This window comes from Oncorhynchus gorbuscha, linkage group LG21, assembly GCF_021184085.1.
Source record: "Oncorhynchus gorbuscha isolate QuinsamMale2020 ecotype Even-year linkage group LG21, OgorEven_v1.0, whole genome shotgun sequence".
Taxonomy (NCBI): Eukaryota; Metazoa; Chordata; class Actinopteri; order Salmoniformes; family Salmonidae; genus Oncorhynchus; species Oncorhynchus gorbuscha.
In genome coordinates, this window is record NC_060193.1 from 7,433,805 (window position 1) to 7,456,304 (window position 22,500).

A 22,500-nucleotide genomic window follows, 5' to 3' on the forward strand; every position below is an offset into this window, starting at 1 on the left:
GTTTTATTGGCCTATCCAAACGGACAACCTGGATTGATCAGCTATTTGCTTTTGAGACAGTAAATGTATGCGAGATCACTCTCCCCGTCTGCGACAGAGGTGGTAGCTGTTACATTGTAGCCATATCGAGCGTAGTGTTATCATTCCGCATACGAAGTAAAGCAGCCTAAATGTTTCCCCGAGACTTTCACAGCACCGCTGTGTATGATGCAAAATATGACATCGCATTGACGGAGGAATAGAGGGTTGTTTCGGACGCCAATATGCTGTTCTAGCGCGGATTATGAAGAAGAGGTAGACAGAGACAGGCAGATGATCAACTAGGCTGTAGACCAAATAACAAACGGTAGTAAAATACGAAAATGCAGCATAAATAACAAAAAAATCGCCCACTTACCTTTTACGGTTTGTATCTTCTATACTCCAATACTATGAAGTACAGGTATAACATTACAATATTCAAACTAGGCTACTTCCTTTAGTTGCAGTTCAGTTCTACTGCTACTTTTGCCGGACTCTAAAATTCTAGTCTAGCCAATCAATGCAGAGCTCTAATACCTGCTTAGCCAATAGAAACCAACCTGCGAGATATTACTGTACTGTCCTGACCAATCAGAGGCCGAACTGAGATCTCGACAACCAATAGGTTCATAAAAAATAAAAATAATCGAAGCAGTGGAAATTCAACCTGTCGTCACAAATGTGTGTTTTCAAGGATTTCTGTATATTTCTGCATAAACACCAGTGGAGGCTGCTGAGGGGAGGATGACTCATAATAATGACTGGAGTTGAGTAAATGGACTGGTCAAAATCCTGGCGAGGATGAGCACGCAGATGAGCTTCCCTGGGACGGATTCTGACAGTTTGTGCAGAAATTCTTTGGATGTGCAAAACCTCAGTTTCATCAGCTGTCCCGGTGCCTGGTCTCAGATGATCCCTCAGGTGAAGAAGCCAGACGTGGAGGTCCTGGGCTGGCATGGTTACACGTGGTCTACGGTTATGAAGCCGATTGGACGTACTGACAAATTCTCTTAAGACGACATTGGAGGCGGCTTATGGTAGAGAAATGAACATTCAATTACACTCACCCTCAATAGTTGAGTCATCTGTGGCATTGTGTTGTGACAACATCTGCACATTTTAGACTTTTATTGACGCCAGCAAGAAGCTGTTTAACCACCTGTCAAGTGGATGGATTATCTTGGCGAAAGAGAGAGAAATACTCACTAACAGGGGATGTAAACAAATGTGTGGACAAGATGAGAGAAATACTCACTAACAGGGGATGTAAACAAATGTGTGGACAAGATTTGAGAGAAATACTCACTAACAGGGGATGTAAACAAATGTGTGGACAAGATTTGAGAGAAATAAGCTTTTTTTGTGATTTTATATTTCAGTTCATGAAACATGGGACCAACACTTTGACATGTTTGATTCAGTGTACAGAACATTATAAAATGTGAGATGGACTCATTATTAGGCGTGGATTACAGGCCTCCGACGACGACGATGATCCGGAGAGCTGAAGAGGAAGATCCAGTTTGTAAGTCGCTCTGGATAAGAGCGTCTGCTAAATGACTTAAATGTAAATGTAATGCCACTACAGGCCCATTATATTCTATTGTCATTTACAGGGGACTTTGTCCCGGGAAAAAATAAAAATAAAACAAGCTACTTGAGATTTTTTTTTTTTTTTTAACCCCCCCCCCCCCCCCCTCTGACAAACAACCTGCAGGTGTTTTAGAACCATTTCCAGTGTCCTTCTGTAGCTCAGTTGGTAGAGCATGGCGCTTGTAATGCCAGGGTAGTGGGTTCGATCCCCGGGACCACCCATACGTAGAATGTATGCACACATGACTGTAAATCGCTTTGGATAAAAGCGTCTGGTAAATGGCATATATTATTATTATTATTATATTCTGTGTTGTCATCACACCACATGTATTAACATGTATTTTTTTTTTATTAAATTTGCATAAAAGTGTAACAGCATTTTGTGGTAAAACATCAAACTCCGTCACACATTTATGTTCTTCAGCTTCTCTCTTTTCTTTCGTATTAAAACACTTCTAAAACTGCATTTCAATATTCACAGTTTCTCTCTTTTCTTTCGTATTAAAACACTTCTAAAACTGCATTTCAATATTCAAAGTTGTCGCACAGTAAAAAAAAAAAAAAAGTCTGACACACCCAAAAACAGTCTATCAGGGGCCCCTTCTCAAATGGCACACTATTCTCTATATAGTGCACTACCATAGACCAGGCATCCTATTTTCTATATAGGGAATAGGGTGCCATTTGGGATGAGACCCAAGGTAATAGTACACACAGTAATAATTGACCTAGAATAGAATATTCACATCTAAACAATGTAAAGAGGTGTAGATGACCTCTAGATGACCTTTTTCCTAAACAACCACAGGATCATCCTTTTTAAAAAAGAGGATGAATCAAAGAGAAAAACATTTTGTTGTGGGTTTTTTAAAATATATTTTTTTAAATTGTTGTTAAAAATGGACGTCTCCTTTTATTTGGTTTGTAACTTCAATAAGGAAACGTCAGTTATTAAACAACAGATGGGAGAGAGAGAGAGAGAGAGAGGGATGGAGGGAGAGAAGGAGGGAGAGAGAGATGGAGGGTGGGAAGGAGGGAGAGAGGGATGGAGGAGATGGAGAAGAGAAGGGAGAGAGAGATGGAGGGTGGGAAGGAGAGAGAGAGATGGAGGGAGGGAAGGAGGGAGGGAGGGAGAGGGAGAGAGGGATGGAAGGAGGGAGAGAGGGATGGAGGGTGGGAAGGAGAGGGATGGAGGGATGGAAGGAGGGAGAGAGATGGAGGGTGGGAAGGAGGGAGAGAGGGATGGAGGGTGGGAAAGAGAGGGATGGAGGGATGGAGGGTGGGAAGGAGGGAGAGAGGGTGGGAAGGAGGGAGAGAGGGATGGAGGGTGGGAAGGAGGGAGAGAGGGTGGGAAGGAGGGAGAGAGGGATGGAGGGTGGGAAGGAGGGAGAGAGATGGAGGGTGGGAAGGAGGGTGGGAAGGAGGAAGAGAGGGTTGGAGGGTGGGAAGGAGGGAGGGAGGGAGTCATCTGTAGATTGCTGAAAGTAGAAAAGGGAAGGAGACAGAGGAAGGAGATAGAGAAAGGAGACAGAGGAAGGAGTCAGAGGAAGGAGTCAGAGGAAGGAGTCAGAGGAAGGAGTCAGAGGAAGGAGAGAGGAAGGAGAGAGGAAGGAGAGAGGAAGGAGGGGCAAAAGAGAGACATGGGGTGAGTGAGAGAGCTGCATGATTGGCAACAATAAGGCCTTGTGAGGCAGCCAAGCCAGGAAGAGTAAGACCTCTGATTCTCTCTCTTTTTCTCCATTTATCTCTCTCTCAATGATTATACCCCCCCCCCCCACCACCACCACCTCTGTCTCGTGTGTGTGTTGACAAGAGGGCGCCAGTGTGTGTTTATGTGTGTGGACCAGTGTTCACATCTGTGTGAGCGTGTGAAGGAACAGCAGCTGTGGTCTGTGTTTCTGCTGTTCCCTGTGTGTGTGTGTGTGTGTGTGTGTGTGTGTGTGTGTGTGTGTGTGTGTGTGTGTGTGTGTGTGTGTGTGTGTGTGTGTGTGTGTGTGTGTGTGTGTGTGTGTGTGTGTGTGTGTGTGTGTGTGTGTGTGTATATTTGGATGAACACATTCAGACACATTTTCCACTACCCAGTGCCCCCCTGCCCTCCCTCCCTCCTCCCCTTCCCCCTCCCTCCCTCCCTCCCTCCCTCCCTCCCTCCCTCCCTCCCTCCTCCTCCTCCTCCTCCCTCCCCTCCCTCCCTCCCCCTCCCTCCCTCCCTCCCTCCCTCCTCCTCCTCCTCCTCCCCCTCCCTCCCTCCCTCCCCTACTTGGCTACTAAAACTCAGAATATATCCTGGGCTTGGTTTACAGCATCATTATAGTATGCTATATTCACTCATTAACATGAGAAATATGACCGATCGTTTGATTATTTAACAACAATACAAAAAATACAAAAAAAAAATTGAAATAAATGTAAACTAAATAAAGCATTAAAATAAAAAAATCACAGGATATAACATCATACACCCTGCTTGGATCTGATTGGCTGCTTCAATCACCTATCTTACTCCTCTTTTTCTCCTCTATCTCTGAGGAAGCCAAGCTCCTGTTTCTTGGGGTGAGGTTGGAGTGAGAGAGGGAAGCGGGAGGAGAGAGGAGGCAGGGGGTGAGGAGGAGGGGTGACTCAGGGTTGAGGTTATTTCTTCTGTGGGGTGGTGAGTTTCTGCATGCCACGTATCTTATCCAGCAGACCAGACACAAAGTCCTACAGTGAGAGAAGAGGGACAAAACACACCGTTAGAAACAACCACCTACAGGGAGAGAAGAGGGACAAAACACACCATTAGAAACAACATCATAGTAGGAGAGAAGAGGGACAAAACACACCGTTAGAAACAACCACCTACATGGGACAAAACACACCATTAGAAGCAACCACCTACAGGGAGAGAAGAGGGACAAAACACACCATTAGAAACAACCACCTACAGGGAGAGAAGAGGGACAAAACACACCGTTAGAAACAACCACCTACAGGGAGAGAAGAGGGACAAAACACACCATTAGAAACAACCACCTACAGGGAGAGAAGAGGGACAAACCACACCATTAGAAACAACCACCTACAGGGAGAGAAGAGGGACAAAACACACCATTAGAAACAACCACCTACAGGGAGAGAAGAGGGACAAAACACACCATAGAAACAACCACCTACAGGGAGAGAAGAGGGACAAAACACACCATTAGAAACAACCACCTACAGGGAGAGAAGAGGGACAAAACACACCATTAGAGGGAGAGAAGAGGGACAAAACACACCATTAGAAACAACCACCTACAGGGAGAGAAGAGGGACAAAACACACCATTAGAAACAACCACCTACAGGGAGAGAAGAGGGACAAAACACACCATTAGAAACAACCACCTACAGGGAGAGAAGAGGGACAAACCACACCATTAGAAACAACCACCTACAGGGAGAGAAGAGGGACAAAACACACCATTAGAAACAACCACCTACAGGGAGAGAAGAGGGACAAAACACACCATTAGAAACAACCACCTACAGGGAGAGAAGAGGGACAAAACACACCGTTAGAAACAACCACCTACAGGGAGAGAAGAGGGACAAAACACACCATTAGAAACAACCACCTACAGGGAGAGAAGAGGGACAAAACACACCATTAGAAACAACCACCTACAGGGAGAGAAGAGGGACAAAACACACCATTAGAAACAACCACCTACAGGAGAGAAGAGGGACAAAACACACCGTTAGAAACAACCACCTACAGGGAGAGAAGAGGGACAAAACACACCATTAGAAACAACCACCTACAGGGAGAGAAGAGGGACAAAACACACCGTTAGAAACAACCACCTACAGGGAGAGAAGAGGGACAAAACACACCATTAGAAACAACCACCTACAGGGAGAGAAGAGGGACAAAACACACCATTAGAAACAACCACCTACAGGGAGAGAAGAGGGACAAAAAAATAGAAACAAAACATACAAAGAAATGCAATAGAAAAAATGAATAAAACAACTTATTTATAAATGTCACCTAAAGGGAATTAGACAAAAAACAACCACCTACAGGGAGAGAAGAGGGATTCTACAGGGAGAGAAGAGGGACAAAACACACCATTAGAAACAACCACCTACAGGGAGAGAAGAGGGACAAAACACACCATTAGTACAAAATCAAAAATACAAAGAACAAAATGAATAAAACATCTTTTTAAAATGGTGGATTCTCAAAGACAAAATGGCTTCTCAAAACAACAGCAAGCCCCTTATGTACCTCACATAGACCTAAAACAAGGTTGTTCAATGTCGGTCCTGGAGGGCCGAAACACGGATGGTTTTTCATCCTCTCCCTCTATTAAGGGACGGATTCAGACCTGGGACACCAGGTGAGCCCTGATAAATGAATTGGATAGGTGTTAGTTGTCACGCCCTGACCACGGAGAGCCCTTGGTATTGTAGGTCAGTGCGTGACTAGGGGGGGGTGTGTTCTAGTTCATATTTCTATGTTGGTGTGCTTGGTGTGATTCCCAAACAAATAAAAACCACAATTCAACCATGAATACAATGTTTTTAAAATGATTCAGGATAAGACGTAAACATGTATTTCCATTGCGGTCCTCTGGCGGTGGGACTGACGTACCTCAGTGGGTTTGTAACAGTCTATCAGCAGATCTTTAACTCTGGCTCCTCTGTCGTCATCGCTAGGCATGTCCAGCAGCTCATCCACATCTATCTCCAACTCTGGTATAGCCTCCTCCTGTCATTCAAGGAAAAAGAGGGAGGGATGAGGAACAACATCTACGATGCATTAAGAAAATATTCACAACCCTGGACTTTTCCCACACAATTTGTTACGCCTTTTTTTTTATTGATTCAATTGTTTTTATTAATCATCAAATATACACGATACTCCATAATGACAATATCACAATACTCCATAATGACATCACGATACTCCATAATGACGATACTCCATAATGACATCACGATACTCCATAATGACATCATGATACGATACTCCATAATGACATCCATGGATACTCCATAATGACATCACGATACTCCATACTCCATAATGACATCACGATACTCCATAATGACATCACGATACTCCATAATGACATCACGATACTCCATAATGACATCACGATACCCCATAATGACATCACGATACCCCATAATGACATCACAATACCCCATAATGACATCACAATACCCCATAATGACAAAGTAAAAACATATTTTTAAATGTTTCACACAAAAACCTGGAAAGATCACATTTACATAAGTTTTCCAGACCCTTTACTCAGTACTTTGTTGAAGCACCTTTGGCAGCGATTACAATCCTAGAGTCTTCTTGGGTATGAAGCTACAAGCTTGGCACACCTGCATTTGGGGAGTTTCTCCCATTCTTCTCTGCAGATCCTCTCAAGCTCTGTCTGGTTGGATGGGGAGCGGCGCTGCACAGCTATTTTCAGGTCTCTCCAGAGATGTTCGATCGGGTTCAAGTCTGGGCTCTGGTTGGGCCACTCAAGGACATTCAGAGACTTGTCCCGAAGCTACTCCTGCGTTGTTTTGGCTGTGTGCTTAGGGTCGTTGTCCTGTTGGAAGGTGAACCTTCGCCCCAGTCTGATGTCCTCAGCGCTCTGGAGCAGGTTTCCACCAAGGATCCAGGCTGTATCACAACCGGCCGTGATTGGGAGCCCCATAGGGCGGCGCAGCATGTGCCCAGCGTCGTCCGGGTTCGGGTCACCCCGCCACGCAGTCTCCTCGTGGAATGCGATGTAATAGGCGTCCAAAAAGGCCCATTATCGATGGTTATGAAAACTTGAAATCCGCCCTAATTAAAATCAGCCATGCCGATTAAATCGGTCGACATCTAGACGCAACCCATATGTGTTCTAGAATACAAGACTATTTCTCAACCCATATGTGTCTCAACCCATATGTGTTCTAGAATACATGACTATTTCTCAACCCATATGTGTTCTAGAATACATGACTATTTCTCAACCCATATGTGTTCTAGAATACATGACTATTTCTCAACCCATATGTGTTCTAGAATACAAGACTATTTCTCAACCCATATGTGTTCTAGAATACATGACTATTTCTCAACCCATATGTGTTCTAGAATACATGACTATTTCTCAACCCATATGTGTTCTAGAATACAAGACATGACCATTTCTCAACCCATATGTGTTCTAGAATACAAGACTATTTCTCAACCCATATGTGTTCTAGAATACATTACTATTTCTCAACCCAAATGTGTTCTAGAATACAAGAATATTTCTCAACCCATATGTGTTCTAGAATACAAGGCTATTTCTCAACCCATATGTGTTCTAGAATACGTGACTATTTCTCAACCCATATGTGTTTTAGAATACATGACTATTTCTCAACCCATCTGTGTTCTAGAATACGTGACTATTTCTCAACCCATATGTGTTTTAGAATACATGACTATTTCTCAACCCATATGTGTTTTAGAATACATGACTATTTCTCAACCCATATGTGTTCTAGAATACAAGACTATTTCTCAACCCATATGTGTTCTAGTCTATTTCTCAACCCATATGTGTTCTAGAATACATGACTATTTCTCAACCCATATGTGTTCTAGAATACAAGACTATTCTCAACCCATTTCTCAACCCAAATGTGTTCTAGAATACAAGACTATTTCTCAACCCATATGTGTTCTAGAATACATTACTATTTCTCAACCCAAATGTGTTCTAGAATACAAGAATATTTCTCAACCCATATGTGTTCTAGAATACAAGGCTATTTCTCAACCCATATGTGTTCTAGAATACGTGACTATTTCTCAACCCATATGTGTTTTAGTCTGACTATTTCTCAACCCATCTTCTAGAATTTTTTCCCCCATATGTGTTTTAGAATACATGACTATTTCTCAACCCATATGTGTTTTAGAATACATGACTATTTCTCAACCCATATGTGTTCTAGAATACGTGACTATTTTCTACGCTTAATTGGTCTCCTCTCTCTGACCTCTTCTATTTTTATCCCTCCATCTCAGATTTCTAATGACTATTATGTCTCCCTCTGTTTGATTCTCTCTCCTCTGACCTTCTCCCCACATCTCTTTTTGTCTTCCCCATCTCTCTCTCTCTCTCTCTCTCTCTCTCTCTCTCTCTCTCTCTCTCTCTCTCTCTCTCTCTCTCTCTCTCTCTCTCTCTCCTCCATATCTCTATCCCCCCATCATCTCGCTCCCTCTCCCCCCATCATCTCTCCCCCTCTCCTCCCCTCGGGATATAAATACGTTTCCATGGCTTTTTCCTCCAACAACCAATCACAGGAGCAGATCCTTTCTTCCATGATGTTCTCTCTCTCAATTCAATAAGGGCTTTATTGGCTTGGGAAACATGTGTTTACATTGATAAAGCAAATGAATTAAATTAACAAAAGTGAAATAAACAATACAAATGAACAGTAAACTCACAAATTACACTCAAAAGTTCCAAAATAATTATTGTTTTTGAGTGTTCTCTTTCTATCTATAATCTGTCATGTCTCTCACTCCTTTTCTCTCTCTCTCCCCCCTGATCCTCCCCCTCGGTTCTCTCTCACCCCCCTCATCCTCCCCCTCGCTTCTCTCGCTCTCCCCACTCATCCTCCCCCTCGCTTCTCTCTCTCTCTCATCCTCCCCCTCGGTTCTCTCTCACCCCCTCATCCTCCCCCTTGCTTCTCTCTCCCTCATCCTCCCTCACGCTTCTCTCATCCCCCTCACCCCCCACGCTTCTCTCTCCCCCTCATCCCCCCTCGGTTCTCTCTCTCCCCTCACCCCCTCGGATCTCCCTCACCCCCTCATCCTCCCCCTCAATTCTCTACTTCCCCCCTCATCCTCCCCCTCGGTTGTCTCTCTCACCCCTCTCATCCTCCCCCTCGGATCTCCCTCACCCCCTCATCCCCCCCTCGCTTCTCTCTCTCCCCCTCATCCTCCCCCTCGTTCTCTCTTCCCCCCATCCTCCCCCTCGGTTCTCTCTCCCCCCTCATCCTCCCCCTCGGTTAGGGTTGCCCAAGCCAGCTGTCACTGCACCTGCTTACAGGCCACACACAGCACACAGGCGCATTGACACACACGCAGGCCAAGGCAAGCACATTGCTGACGCTCAAATACACAGAGATGTAGCCACACTTCTCTCTCTCTGTCCTTTATCCTAACACACACAGAGACACACACACACACAGAAATTCCAACTGAGTAAATGCATTTAGCTAGGGTAAAGGAAGGAGGGGAACCGTGTGTGTGTGTGTGTGTTAGAGCTAAGTAGATATAAGGGATTTAATCAGAGCGGCAGAGCCTAACAGAGAGGCGACACACACACACACACACACACACACACACACACACACACACACACACACACACACACACACACACACACACACACACACACACACACACACACACACACACACACACACACACACACACACACACACACACACACACACACACACACACACACAGAACCTGGGGTGAGAGTGAGGTAAGCCGACACAAAGAATGTTCCACACAACATGTGCTACCAGTCAGTCAGTAAGTCAGAAAAAGAGAGCTGGAGGAGGGGGGGGGGTTACCAAGAGAGAAAGAGGCACAGGACAGAGCGACAGAGGCAGGGAGAGCACAAGCGAGCGAGAGCATGAGAGAGAGCACAAGAGATGGAATGAGAGAGCATGAGAGAGGGAACGAGTGAGAGCAGCGAGAGGGAATGAGGAGAACGAGAGAGAGAGCACGAGAGAGGGAACGAGAGAGCACGAGAGAGGGAACGAGTGAGAGGGAACGAGAGCGAGAGGGAATGAGAGAGAACGAGAGAGAGAGCACGAGAGAGAGAACTAGAGAGAGCACGAGAGAGGGAACGAGAGAGCAAGAGAGAGGGAACGAGAGAGCACGAGAGAGGGAGCGAGTGAGAGGGAAGAGAGGAGGGAATGAGAGAGAACGAGAGAGAGAGCACGAGAGAGAGAACTAGAGAGAGCACGAGAGGGAATGAGAGAGAACGAGAGAGAGCACGAGAGAGGGAACGAGAGAGCACGAGAGAGGGAGCAAGAGAGAGAGAGCACGAGAGAGGGAACGAGAGAGAGAGAGCACGAGAGAGGGAACGAGAGAGAGAGCACGAGAGAGGGAACGAGAGAGAGAGCACGAGAGAGGGAACGAGAGAGAGAGCACGAGAGAGGGAACGAGAGAGAGAGCACGAGAGAGGGAACGAGAGAGAGAGCATGAGAGAGGGAACGAGAGAGAGCACGAGAGGGAACGAGAGAGAGCACGAGAGAGGGAACGAGAGAGAGCACGAGAGAGGGAACGAGAGAGAGCACGAGAGGGAACAAGAGAGAGCACGAGAGAGGGAACAAGAGAGAGCACGAGAGAGGGAACGAGAGAGAGCACGAGAGAGGGAACGAGAGAGAGCACGAGAGAGGGAAAAAGAGAGCACGAGAGAGGGAACGAGAGAGAGCACGAGAGAGGGAACGAGAGAGAGCACGAGAGAGGGAACAAGAGAGAGCACGAGAGAGGGAACAAGAGAGAGCACGAGAGAGGGAACAAGAGAGAGCACGAGAGAGGGAACGAGAGAGAGCACGAGAGAGGGAACGAGAGAGAGCACGAGAGAGGGAACGAGAGAGAGCACGAGAGAGGGAACGAGAGAGAGCACGAGAGAGGGAACGAGAGAGAGCACGAGAGAGGGAACAAGAGAGCACGAGAGAGGGAACAAGAGAGAGCACGAGAGAGGGAACAAGAGAGCACGAGAGAGGGAACAAGAGAGCACGAGAGAGGGAACGAGAGAGAGAGAGAGTGAGAGAGCGAGAGCAAACAAGGGAAAGAGAGGGAACAAAGAGAGAATCATTGTAGAGAACAAGATCTTTCTCTACTGGAGTCTACAGTAGAGTGTATTTCTAACAATCATATGTCTGTCTGTTACAGAGTGTTTTTTCTTGGTCAGTGTGTGTCTACAGGTCAGTGTGTTATCTTGGTCAGAGTGTTGTTATCTTGGTCAGTGTGTTGTTATCTTGGTCAGTGTGTGTCAACAGGACAGACAGTTGTTATCTTGGTCAGTGTGTATCTACAGGTCAGAGTGTTGTTATCTTGGTCAGTGTGTTATCTTGGTCAGAGTGTTGTTATCTTGGTCAGAGTGTGTCTACAGGACAGAGTGTTGTTATCTTGGTCAGTGTGTTGTTATCTTGGTCAGTGTGTGTCTACAGGACAGAGTGTTGTTATCTTGGTCAGTGTGTTGTTATCTTGGTCAGTGTGTTGTTATCTTGGTCAGTGTGTTGTTATCTTGGTCAGTGTGTTGTTATCTTGGTCAGTGTGTTGTTATCTTGGTCAGTGTGTTATCTTGGTCAGTGTGTGTCTACAGGACAGAGTGTTGTTATCTTGGTCAGTGTGTTGTTATCTTGGTCAGTGTGTGTCTACAGGACAGACTGTTGTTATCTTGGTCAGAGTGTTATCTTGGTCAGTGTGTTGTTATCTTGGTCAGTGTGTTGTTATCTTGGTCAGAGTGTTGTTATCTTGGTCAGTGTGTTGTTATCTTGGTCAGTGTGTTGTTATCTTGGTCAGTGTGTTGTTATCTTGGTCAGTGTGTATCTACAGGACAGAGTGTTGTTATCTTGGTCAGTGTGTATCTACAGGTCAGAGTGTTGTTATATTGGTCAGTGTGTTGTTATCTTGGTCAGTGTGTTGTTATCTTGGTCAGTGTGTTGTTATCTTGGTCAGTGTGTTGTTATCTTGGTCAGTGTGTTGTTATCTTGGTCAGTGTGTTGTTATCTTGGTCAGTGTGTTGTTATCTTGGTCAGTGTGTTGTTATCTTGGTCAGTGTGTTGTTATCTTGGTCAGTGTGTTGTTATCTTGGTCAGTGTGTTGTTATCTTGGTCAGTGTGTTGTTATCTTGGTCAGTGTGTTGTTATCTTGGTCAGTGTGTTGTTATCTTGGTCAGTGTGTTGTTATCTTGGTCAGTGTGTTGTTATCTTGGTCAGTGTGTTGTTATCTTGGTCAGAGTGTTGTTATCTTGGTCAGTGTGTTGTTATCTTGGTCAGTGTGTTGTTATCTTGGTCAGTGTGTTGTTATCTTGGTCAGTGTGTATCTACAGGACAGAGTGTTGTTATCTTGGTCAGTGTGTATCTACAGGTCAGAGTGTTGTTATATTGGTCAGTGTGTTGTTATCTTGGTCAGTGTGTTGTTATCTTGGTCAGTGTGTTGTTATCTTGGTCAGTGTGTTGTTATCTTGGTCAGTGTGTTGTTATCTTGGTCAGTGTGTATCTACAGGACAGAGTGTTGTTATCTTGGTCAGTGTGTATCTACAGGTCAGAGTGTTGTTATCTTGGTCAGTGTGTTGTTATCTTGGTCAGTGTGTTGTTATCTTGGTCAGTGTGTATCTACAGGACAGAGTGTTGTTATCTTGGTCAGTGTGTATCTACAGGTCAGAGTGTTGTTATCTTGGTCAGTGTTATGTTATCTTAGTCAGTGTGTTATTATCTTGTCTGAGTGTGTTGTTATCTTGGTCAGTATCATGTTATCTCCTCTGTGTTGTTATCTTAGTCAGTGTGTTATTATCTTGGTCAGTGTGTTGTTATCTTGGTCAGTGTGTTATTATCTTGGTCAGTGTGTTGTTATCTTAGTCAGAGTGTTGTTATCATTTTATCTCAGAGCGACTTACTGTACTGAACTATAGTCTGGACTGTATCATGTTATCTCCTCTCTCATACTGACTATAGTCTGGACTGTATCATGTTATCTCCTCTTCCAATCATTTTGACTATAGTCTGGTCTGTATCATGTTATCTCCTTGTGTCATACTGACTCTAGTCTGTCCTGAGGAACCACTGGGAGTCTGGACTGTATCATGTTATCTCCTCTCTCATACTGACTATAGTCTGGACTGTATCATGTACAACTAAAAATGTTCCAATCATTTTAGATGCCATTACCTCAGGTGTTGCTTCAATATTCAGGATTGTGTAAAGATCCTCAGAACTCACTCACTTCCCTGTTGAGTCATGACTAGACCCTCAGAACACCTTCCATTACCCCTGTTGAGTCATGACTAGACCCTCAGAACACCTTCCATTACCCCTGTTGAGTCATGACTAGACCCTCAGAACACCTTCCATTACCCCTGTTGAGTCATGACTAGACCCTCAGAACACCTTCCATTACCCCTGTTGAGTCATGACTAGACCCTCAGAACACCTTCCATTACCCCTGTTGAGTCATGACTAGACCCTCAGAACACCTTCCATTACCCCTGTTGAGTCATGACTAGACCCTCAGAACTCACCTTCCATTACCCCTGTTGAGTCATGACTAGACCCTCAGAACACCTTCCATTACCCCTGTTGAGTCATGACTAGACCCTCAGAACACCTTCCATTACCCCTGTTGAGTCATGACTAGACCCTCAGAACACCTTCCATTACCCCTGTTGAGTCATGACTAGACCCTCAGAACACCTTCCATTACCCCTGTTGAGTCATGACTAGACCCTCAGAACTCACCTTCCATTACCCCTGTTGAGTCATGACTAGACCCTCAGAAATCACCTTCCATTACCCCTGTTGAGTCATGACTAGACCCTCAGAAATCACCTTCCATTACCCCTGTTGAGTCATGACTAGACCCTCAGAACACCTTCCATTACCCCTGTTGAGTCATGACTAGACCCTCAGAAATCACCTTCCATTACCCCTGTTGAGTCATGACTAGACCCTCAGAAATCACCTTCCATTACCCCTGTTGAGTCATGACTAGACCCTCAGAACACCTTCCATTACCCCTGTTGAGTCATGACTAGACCCTCAGAACTCACCTTCCATTACCCCTGTTGAGTCATGACTAGACCCTCAGAACTCACCTTCCATTACCCCTGTTGAGTCATGACTAGACCCTCAGAACACCTTCCATTACCCCTGTTGAGTCATGACTAGACCCTCAGAACTCACCTTCCATTACCCCTGTTGAGTCATGACTAGACCCTCAGAACTCACCTTCCATTACCCCTGTTGAGTCATGACTAGACCCTCAGAACTCACCTTCCATTACCCCTGTTGAGTCATGACTAGACCCTCAGAACTCACCTTCCATTACCCCTTTGCTTTGATGCGATCACACTTGCCACAGTAAAAAGGGAAATGTTGATAATGTTAACGAGAAAAACTCTCGAAAGTTGAGTGAAGTTCAATCTCGTGATTCTCTCCATCGGGGAGACCCCAGATCATGATAGACCAGTGACACACACACCGCTTGAAATAACCCTACATAACCATGCTATGTGCACAACATAAGTTGATGCAGCACCTATAATGAAAGTGTATTGGGATTTAGTAACTGTGTTAAGATCTAGGAACTGTGTTGAAATGGAGGAATTGTTTTTTTTTACGTCAAGTGATGGTGACAGTCTCTCTAGGTGTAGTGAAAGCTGCTACTAGGTGATACTAGGATTCTAATGGTTTCTGTGTTTATATACACACACGAGACCGAGATAGAGAAGTCATTAACATCTGCTAACCAGGAAGTGACAAATAAAATGTGATTTGATTTGATTTGATTTGTCAACCAGACAGGAAGTGTGTGTGTGTGTGTTAGTGTGTGTGTGTGTGTGTTAGCATGTGTGTGTGTGTGTGTTAGCGTGTGTGTGTGTGTGTGTGTGTGTGTGGGTGTGTGGTGTGTTAGCGTGTGTGTGAGGTGTGTTAGCGTGTGTGGGTGTGTGTGTGTTAGCGTGTGTGTGAGGTGTGTTAGTGTGTGTGGGTGTGTGGTGTGTTAGCGTGTGTGTGTGTGTTAGCGTGTGTGTGTGTGTTAGCATGTGTGTGTGTGTGTTAGCATGTGTGTGTGTGTGTTAGCGTGTGTGTGAGGTGTGTAAGCGTGTGTGGGTGTGTGGTGTGTTAGCGTGTGTGTGAGGTGTGTTAGTGTGTGTGGGTGTGTGGTGTGTGTGTGTGTGTGTGTGTTAGTGTGTGTGTGTGTGTGTTAGCATGTGTGTGTGTGTGTTAGCGTGTGTGTGAGGTGTGTTAGCGTGTGTGGGTGTGTGGTGTGTTAGCGTGTGTGTGTGTGTGTGTGTTAGCATGTGTGTGTGTGTGTTAGCGTGTGTGTGAGGTGTGTTAGCGTGTGTGTGAGGTGTGTTAGCGTGTGTGGGTGTGTGTTAGCGTGTGTGCGAGGTGTGTTAGCGTGTGTGTGTGTGTGTTAGCGTGTGTGTGTGTGTGTTAGCGTGTGTGTGAGGTGTGTTAGCGTGTGTGGGTGTGTGGTGTGTTAGCGTGTGTGTGAGGTGTGTTAGCGTGTGTGTGAGGTGTGTTAGCGTGTGTGTGTGTGTTAGCGTGTGTGTTAGCGTGTGTGTGTGCTAGCGTGTGTGTTAGTGTGTGTGTGAGGTGTGTTAGTGTGTTAGTGTGTGTGTGGTACAGTCAGCGTAATCATTAACCAGAAACAACTTCGGCTGACTTTGTGTCACGACTCCAGACACACAAAAAACCACACACCTTTCAAACCAGTACGTTTTTCCCGCCAATTTTAGCATTCCGCCAAATGTTTTGCAGACTTCTCTTTATATGTGAAAGGTATTGCTGGCGAAAAAGCCTCTACTTACATTTTTATCAGATTGCTGCTTACTGAAACTCCCAAAATCATCCAATTGTTATAATTGTTTTGAAGTCTAATCGCGTCTATTTCACCACTGTTTCACGCTGCTGTTTGAGAAGCATAGGGGCTTGATAAATCAATGTCACATTTCTGCTTTCACTCAATCTCAATGTGGATATTGGTTAGGCTATGAAAGGCTATGAAAAGCTGGGGGCGTCAGGTAGCCTAGTGGTTAGAGCAGGTAGCCTAGTGGTTAGAGCAGGTAGCCTAGTGGTTAGAGCAGGTAGCCTAGTGGTTAGAGCGTTGGGCCAATAACCGAAAGGTTGTTAGATCGAATTCCCGAGCTGACGAGGTAAAAATCTGTCGTTCTGCCCCTTGAACAAGGCAGTTAAACCCACTGTTCCCCGGCCGTCATTGAAAATAAGAATTTGTTCTTAACTGACTTGCCTAGTTAAATTAAAGAATAATGAATTAATTACCGAGATAATTATTTAGCTCTACTCCCAACCAGGTGTGTTGCCTTATCCACATGTTCATACCGTACAGCAGGGCTCTCCAACCCTTTCTCCTGGACAGCTACCGTCCTGTTCATACCGTACAGCAGGGCTCTCCAACCCTTTCTCCTGGACAGCTACCGTCCTGTTCATACCGTACAGCAGGGCTCTCCAACCCTTTCTCCTGGACAGCTACCGTCCTGTTCATACCGTACAGCAGGGCTCTCCAACCCTTTCTCCTGGACAGCTACCGTCCTGTAGGTTTTCGCTCTGCACCCGATTCTAATAATCAACTGGTTGAGCCACTGAATCAGGTTAGTTACAACAGGCGTTGAAAGGAACAGGGGTGGACCTACCCTGTCGTACGGTATATCGCCTAACACAGACTTAATGCGATGTATGTTTCACTGCATCTCCGTCTGGATATTTGGTTAATTCTCTGGCTGTTAATAAGAGGAAGTATAGCTCCTCTATTAGTCAACTCAATGGTGTGTGTGTGTGTGTGTGTGTGTGTGTGTGTGTGTGTGTGTGTGTGTGTGTGTGTGTGTGTGTGTGTGTGTGTGTGTGTGTGTGTGTGTGTGTGTGTGTGTGTGTGTGTGTGTGTGTGTGTGTGTGTGTGTATAAATATATACACACACAGATAAATATTTCTGTATTTAATTCATATATATATATATATATATATATATATATATATATATGAATATATATATATATATATATATATGAATATATATATATATATATATGACATATATATATATATATATATATATATGAATATATATATATATACATATATATATATATATATACATATATGAATATATACATATATGAATATATATTTAGTCAGCCACCAATTGTGCAATTCTATAATATATATATGAATATTTATATATGAATATACTTCATATATGAAGACAAAATGATATGAAAATATATAAATTCATTATAGGATTTATATGAATATTTTCAAATATATGAATATATATATATCCAATATATATATATGAAATATATATATGAATATTTTATTATGAATATATATACTATAAAAAATGATTATATATATGAATATATATATATATATATGAATATATATATGAATATATATATATATATATATCTGAATATATATATATATCTATATATGAATATACTATATATGAATATATATATATATATCTTATGAATATATATATATGAATATATATATATATATGAATATATATATATGAATATATATATAAATATATATATATATATAGGCCTCTGGTATATGAGATATATATATATATATATCTGGTCTATATATATATATATATATCTATCTATATATATATATATACACATACATACATACATACATACATACATACATACATACATACATACATACATACATACATACATACATACATACATACATACATACATACATACATACAGTGGGGCAAAAAAGTATTTAGTCAGCCACCAATTGTGCAAGTTCTCCCACTTAAAAAGATGAGAGGCCTGTAATTTTAATCATAGGTACACTTCAACTATGACAGACAAAATGAGAAAGAAAATCCAGAAAATCACATTGTAGGATTTTTTTATGAATTTATTCTCAAATTATGGTGGAAAATATATATATGACTCCAAAAGTCTGCGACGGTTGTGAAATATCAACACAAGACTCACGTTTTATTCTGTTATATTCTTAGCCTACTATAAAAAATGACTTTTGTGTTGACTGTAAACCCAATAGAGTCAATGTCCGCTGAAAGCTAATATATGCGGCAGTGAGAAGTTACTGGGCTGGAATTTGATACGGCCTGGATTCGAACCAGGATCTGTAGTGACACCTCTTGATCTATATAGATTGATACTTCTCTTCTCTTCATTGTGTATCTTATAAAAGGTTATACTCTATGGCTGGATTTCTGTATTTAAACCAATGCTAAGTTACATTTGGCAGACCTAACTTGATAAACACCTCTTTCTTACAAGGCCTCTGGTCTATGAGAGGCCTCTGGTCTATGAGAGGCCTCTGGTCTATGAGAGGCCTCTGGTCTATGAGAGGCCCCTGGTCTATGAGAGGCCTCTGGTCTATGAGAGGCCTCTGGTCTATGAGAGGCCTCTGGTCTATGAGAGGCCTCTGGTCTATGAGAGGCCCCTGGTCTATGAGAGGCCCCTGGTCTATGAGAGGCCCCTGGTCTATGAGAGGCCCCTGGTCTATGAGAGGCCTCTGGTCTATGAGAGGCCTCTGGTCTATGAGAGGCCTCTGGTCTATGAGAGGCCTCTGGTCTATGAGAGGCCTCTGGTCTATGAGAGGCCTCTGGTCTATGAGAGGCCCCTGGTCTATGAGAGGCCCCTGGTCTATGAGAGGCCCCTGGTCTATGAGAGGCCTCTGGTCTATGAGAGGCCTCTGGTCTATGAGAGGCCTCTGGTCTATGAGAGGCCTCTGGTCTATGAGAGGCCTCTGGTCTATGAGAGGCCCCTGGTCTATGAGAGGCCTCTGGTCTATGAGAGGCCTCTGGTCTATGAGAGGCCTCTGGTCTATGAGAGGCCCCTGGTCTATGAGAGGCCCCTGGTCTATGAGAGGCCCCTGGTCTATGAGAGGCCTCTGGTCTATTGTTATCGCCTATCGGCTATAGAGATGCATTCAGGTAATGAACTCATTATTATGGGGTCAATATTTTAACTTGATTACAATTTGTTCATTGTCAATAATTCTTGAATTTGTTACAATTAAGTAGATCAATGGACTGATAAAACATATATACATTTAGGGGAAAAAAGTATCATTTTTCAATATGATAAAAAGATGGATTGCTATTATACATCCAATCAATCAATGCGAATACCGTTTATTAATGTTTATTAGTGTATTAATAACAACAGTCTGAAAATCGGTCTGAAATGCACTATGTCTCATATTGTTCACGTCCATATAGCGTCACGCCTTGGTCATTGTATTTTGTGTTTTTGTTATATGTTTGGGTAGGCCAGGGTGTGACATGGGTTTATATGTTGTGTTTCGTATTGGGGTTTGTATTATTTGGGATCGCGGCTGATTAGGGGTGTTGTATAGGCTTGGCTGCCTGAGGCGATTCTCAATTAGAGTCAGGTGCTTATCGTTGTCTCTGATTGGGAACCGTATTTAGGTAGCCTGAGTTTCGCTGTGTATTTGGTGGGTGTTTGTTCCTGTCTCTGTGTTGTAGTCACCAGATAGGCTGTAATTAGTTTCACGTTCTGTTGTTTTTGTATTTAGTATTCAGTTATTTCATGTACCGCGATTCATTTCATTAAAGTCATGAGTAACCTACACGCTGCATTTCGGTCCGACTCTCTTGCTTCAACAGACGAACGCCGTTACATATAGTCGAGGACAACATGGTAAAGTTATTCCTCATCCCCTTAATAATATTTTTAATTTGCTCGCTCGCCTCACTTTTCTGGGGAGGGGGGAATCCGTTAAACAGTGAATCAATTGTGTTTGGCCTAACCTTTATTTAACTAGGAAAGTCTGTTAAGAACAAATGCTTATTTATAATGACTGCCTACCCCGGGCCAAACCCGGATGATGCTGGGCCAATTGTGCACCGCCCTATGGGACTCCCAATCACGGCCGGATGTGATACAGCCTGGATTCGAACCAGGTTCTGTAGTGACATCTCTTGCACTGAGATGCAGTGCTTCAGACCGCTGTGATACAGCCTGGATTCAAACCAGGGTCTGTAGTGACATCTCTCGTACTGAGATGCAGTGCCTTAGACCGCTGTGATACAGCCTGGATTCGAACCAGGGTCCGTAGTGCCTTAGACCGCTGCGATACAGCCTGGATTCGAACCAGGGTCCGTAGTGCCTTAAACCGCTGCGATACAGCCTGGATTCGAACCAGGGTCCGTAGTGCCTTAGACCGCTGCGATACAGCCTGGATTCCAACCAGGGTCCGTAGTGCCTTAGACCGCTGTGATACAGCCTGGATTCGAACCAGGGTCCGTTGTGCCTTAGACCGCTGTAATACAGCCTGGATTCAAACCAGGGTCTGTAGTGCCTCAGACCTCTGCGCCACTCAGGTAAAGGAGGAACTGTATGAACTGGCTTCTAAAAATAAAATAAAACATTGACAGATTTCTTGCCAGGCAACATATTTTGTAACAGGGTTTGTGTTACACACACAGCCAGGGGAGATGAGAACAGGGGTTGTGTTACACACAGCCAGGGGAGGTGAGAACAGGGGTTGTGTTACACACACAGCCAGGGGAGGTGAGAACAGGGGTTGTGTTACACACACAGCCAGGGGAGGTGAGAACAGGGGTTGTGTTACACACACAGCCAGGGGAGGTGAGAACAGGGGTTGTTACACACACAGCCAGGGGAGGTGAGAACAGGGGTTGTGTTACACACACAGCCAGGGGAGGTGAGAACAGGGGTTGTTACACACACAGCCAGGGGAGGTGAGAACAGGGGTTGTGTTACACACACAGCCAGGGGAGGTGAGAACAGGGGTTGTGTTACACACACAGCCAGGGGAGGTGAGAACAGGGGTTGTTACACACACAGCCAGGGGAGGTGAGAACAACATCAGGCTGGCACGGCTGGCAACGTGTCAGTGTTAGCTGGTCGGACCGAAACGCACCGACAGAACAATGTGTCCTACCATCTACAGCCAAACACAGACAGAACAATGTGTCCTACCATCTACAGCCAAACACAGACAGAACAATGTGTCCTACCATCTACAGCCAAACACAGACAGAACAATGTGTCCCACCATCTACAGCCAAACACAGACAGAACAATGTGTCCCACCATCTACAGCCAAACACAGACATAACAATGTGTCCCACCATCTACAGCCAAACACAGACAGAACAATGTGTCCCACCATCTACAGCCAAACACAGACAGAACAATGTGTCCTACCATCTACAGCCAAACACAGACAGAACAATGTGTCCTACCATCTACAGCCAAACACAGACAGAACAATGTGTCCCACCATCTACAGCCAAACACCGACAGAACAATGTGTCCCACCATCAACAGCCAAACACCGACAGAACAATGTGTCCTACCATCTACAGCCAAACACAGACAGAACAATGTGTCCTACCATCTACAGCCAAACACCGACAGAACAATGTGTCCTACCATCTACAGCCAAACACAGACAGAACAATGTGTCCTACCATCTACAGCCAAACACCGACAGAACAATGTGTCCTACCATCTACAGCCAAACACCGACAGAACAATGTGTCCTACCATCTACAGCCAAACCTACTGTCACAACACACATACTACATGAAATGCCAACTAACCGTGAAATGCCAACTAACCGTGAAATGCCAACTAACCGTGAAATGCCAACTAACCGTGAAATGCCAACTATCCGTGAAATGCCAACTAACCGTGAAATGCCAACTAACCGTGAAATGCCAACTAACCGTGAAATGCCAACTAACCGTGAAATGCCAACTAACCGTGAAATGCCAACTAACCGTGAAATGCCAACTAACCGTGAAATGCCAACTAACGTGAAATGCCAACTAACCGTGAAATGCCAACTAACCGTGAAATGCTTACTTACAGGTGCTTCTCCAATAATGCTGAGTAAATTATTATTATTATTATTATTATTATTATTTTATTTTTTTTTGGGGGGGGTAGTGACGCAAGGAATAAATACACAGTGAATAACAAATAACATTGACGAGTAAATATAACCTGGCTATATACAGGAAGTACCAGGTAATAACCTTGCTATATACAGGAAGTACCAGGTAATAACCTTGCTATATACAGGAAGTACCAGGTAATA

The 22,500-nt window shown here is 44.1% G+C and overlaps 2 protein-coding genes across 2 annotated transcripts in view; both read right to left on the bottom strand.

The window, feature by feature from the left end:
- The window catches only part of brms1 (BRMS1 transcriptional repressor and anoikis regulator), a 27,116-nt gene extending 26,581 nt beyond the window's left edge, over positions 1-535 (bottom strand). The window contains exon 1 of the mRNA XM_046320446.1: positions 398-535. The gene's annotated coding sequence lies outside the window, so the exon portion shown is untranslated. The remainder of the gene's footprint in view (positions 1-397) is intronic.
- Positions 536-3,873: 3,338 nt separating this feature from the next.
- The window catches only part of LOC124008421 (protein phosphatase 1 regulatory subunit 14B-like), a 38,252-nt gene continuing 19,625 nt past the window's right edge, over positions 3,874-22,500 (bottom strand). Inside the window, exons 2-3 of the mRNA XM_046319685.1 lie at positions 6,232-6,348; positions 3,874-4,314 (exon numbers count right to left, since the gene is read on the bottom strand). Coding sequence (XP_046175641.1) covers positions 4,246-4,314; positions 6,232-6,348 — 186 coding nt within the window. The 3' untranslated portion in view covers positions 3,874-4,245. The remainder of the gene's footprint in view (positions 4,315-6,231; positions 6,349-22,500) is intronic.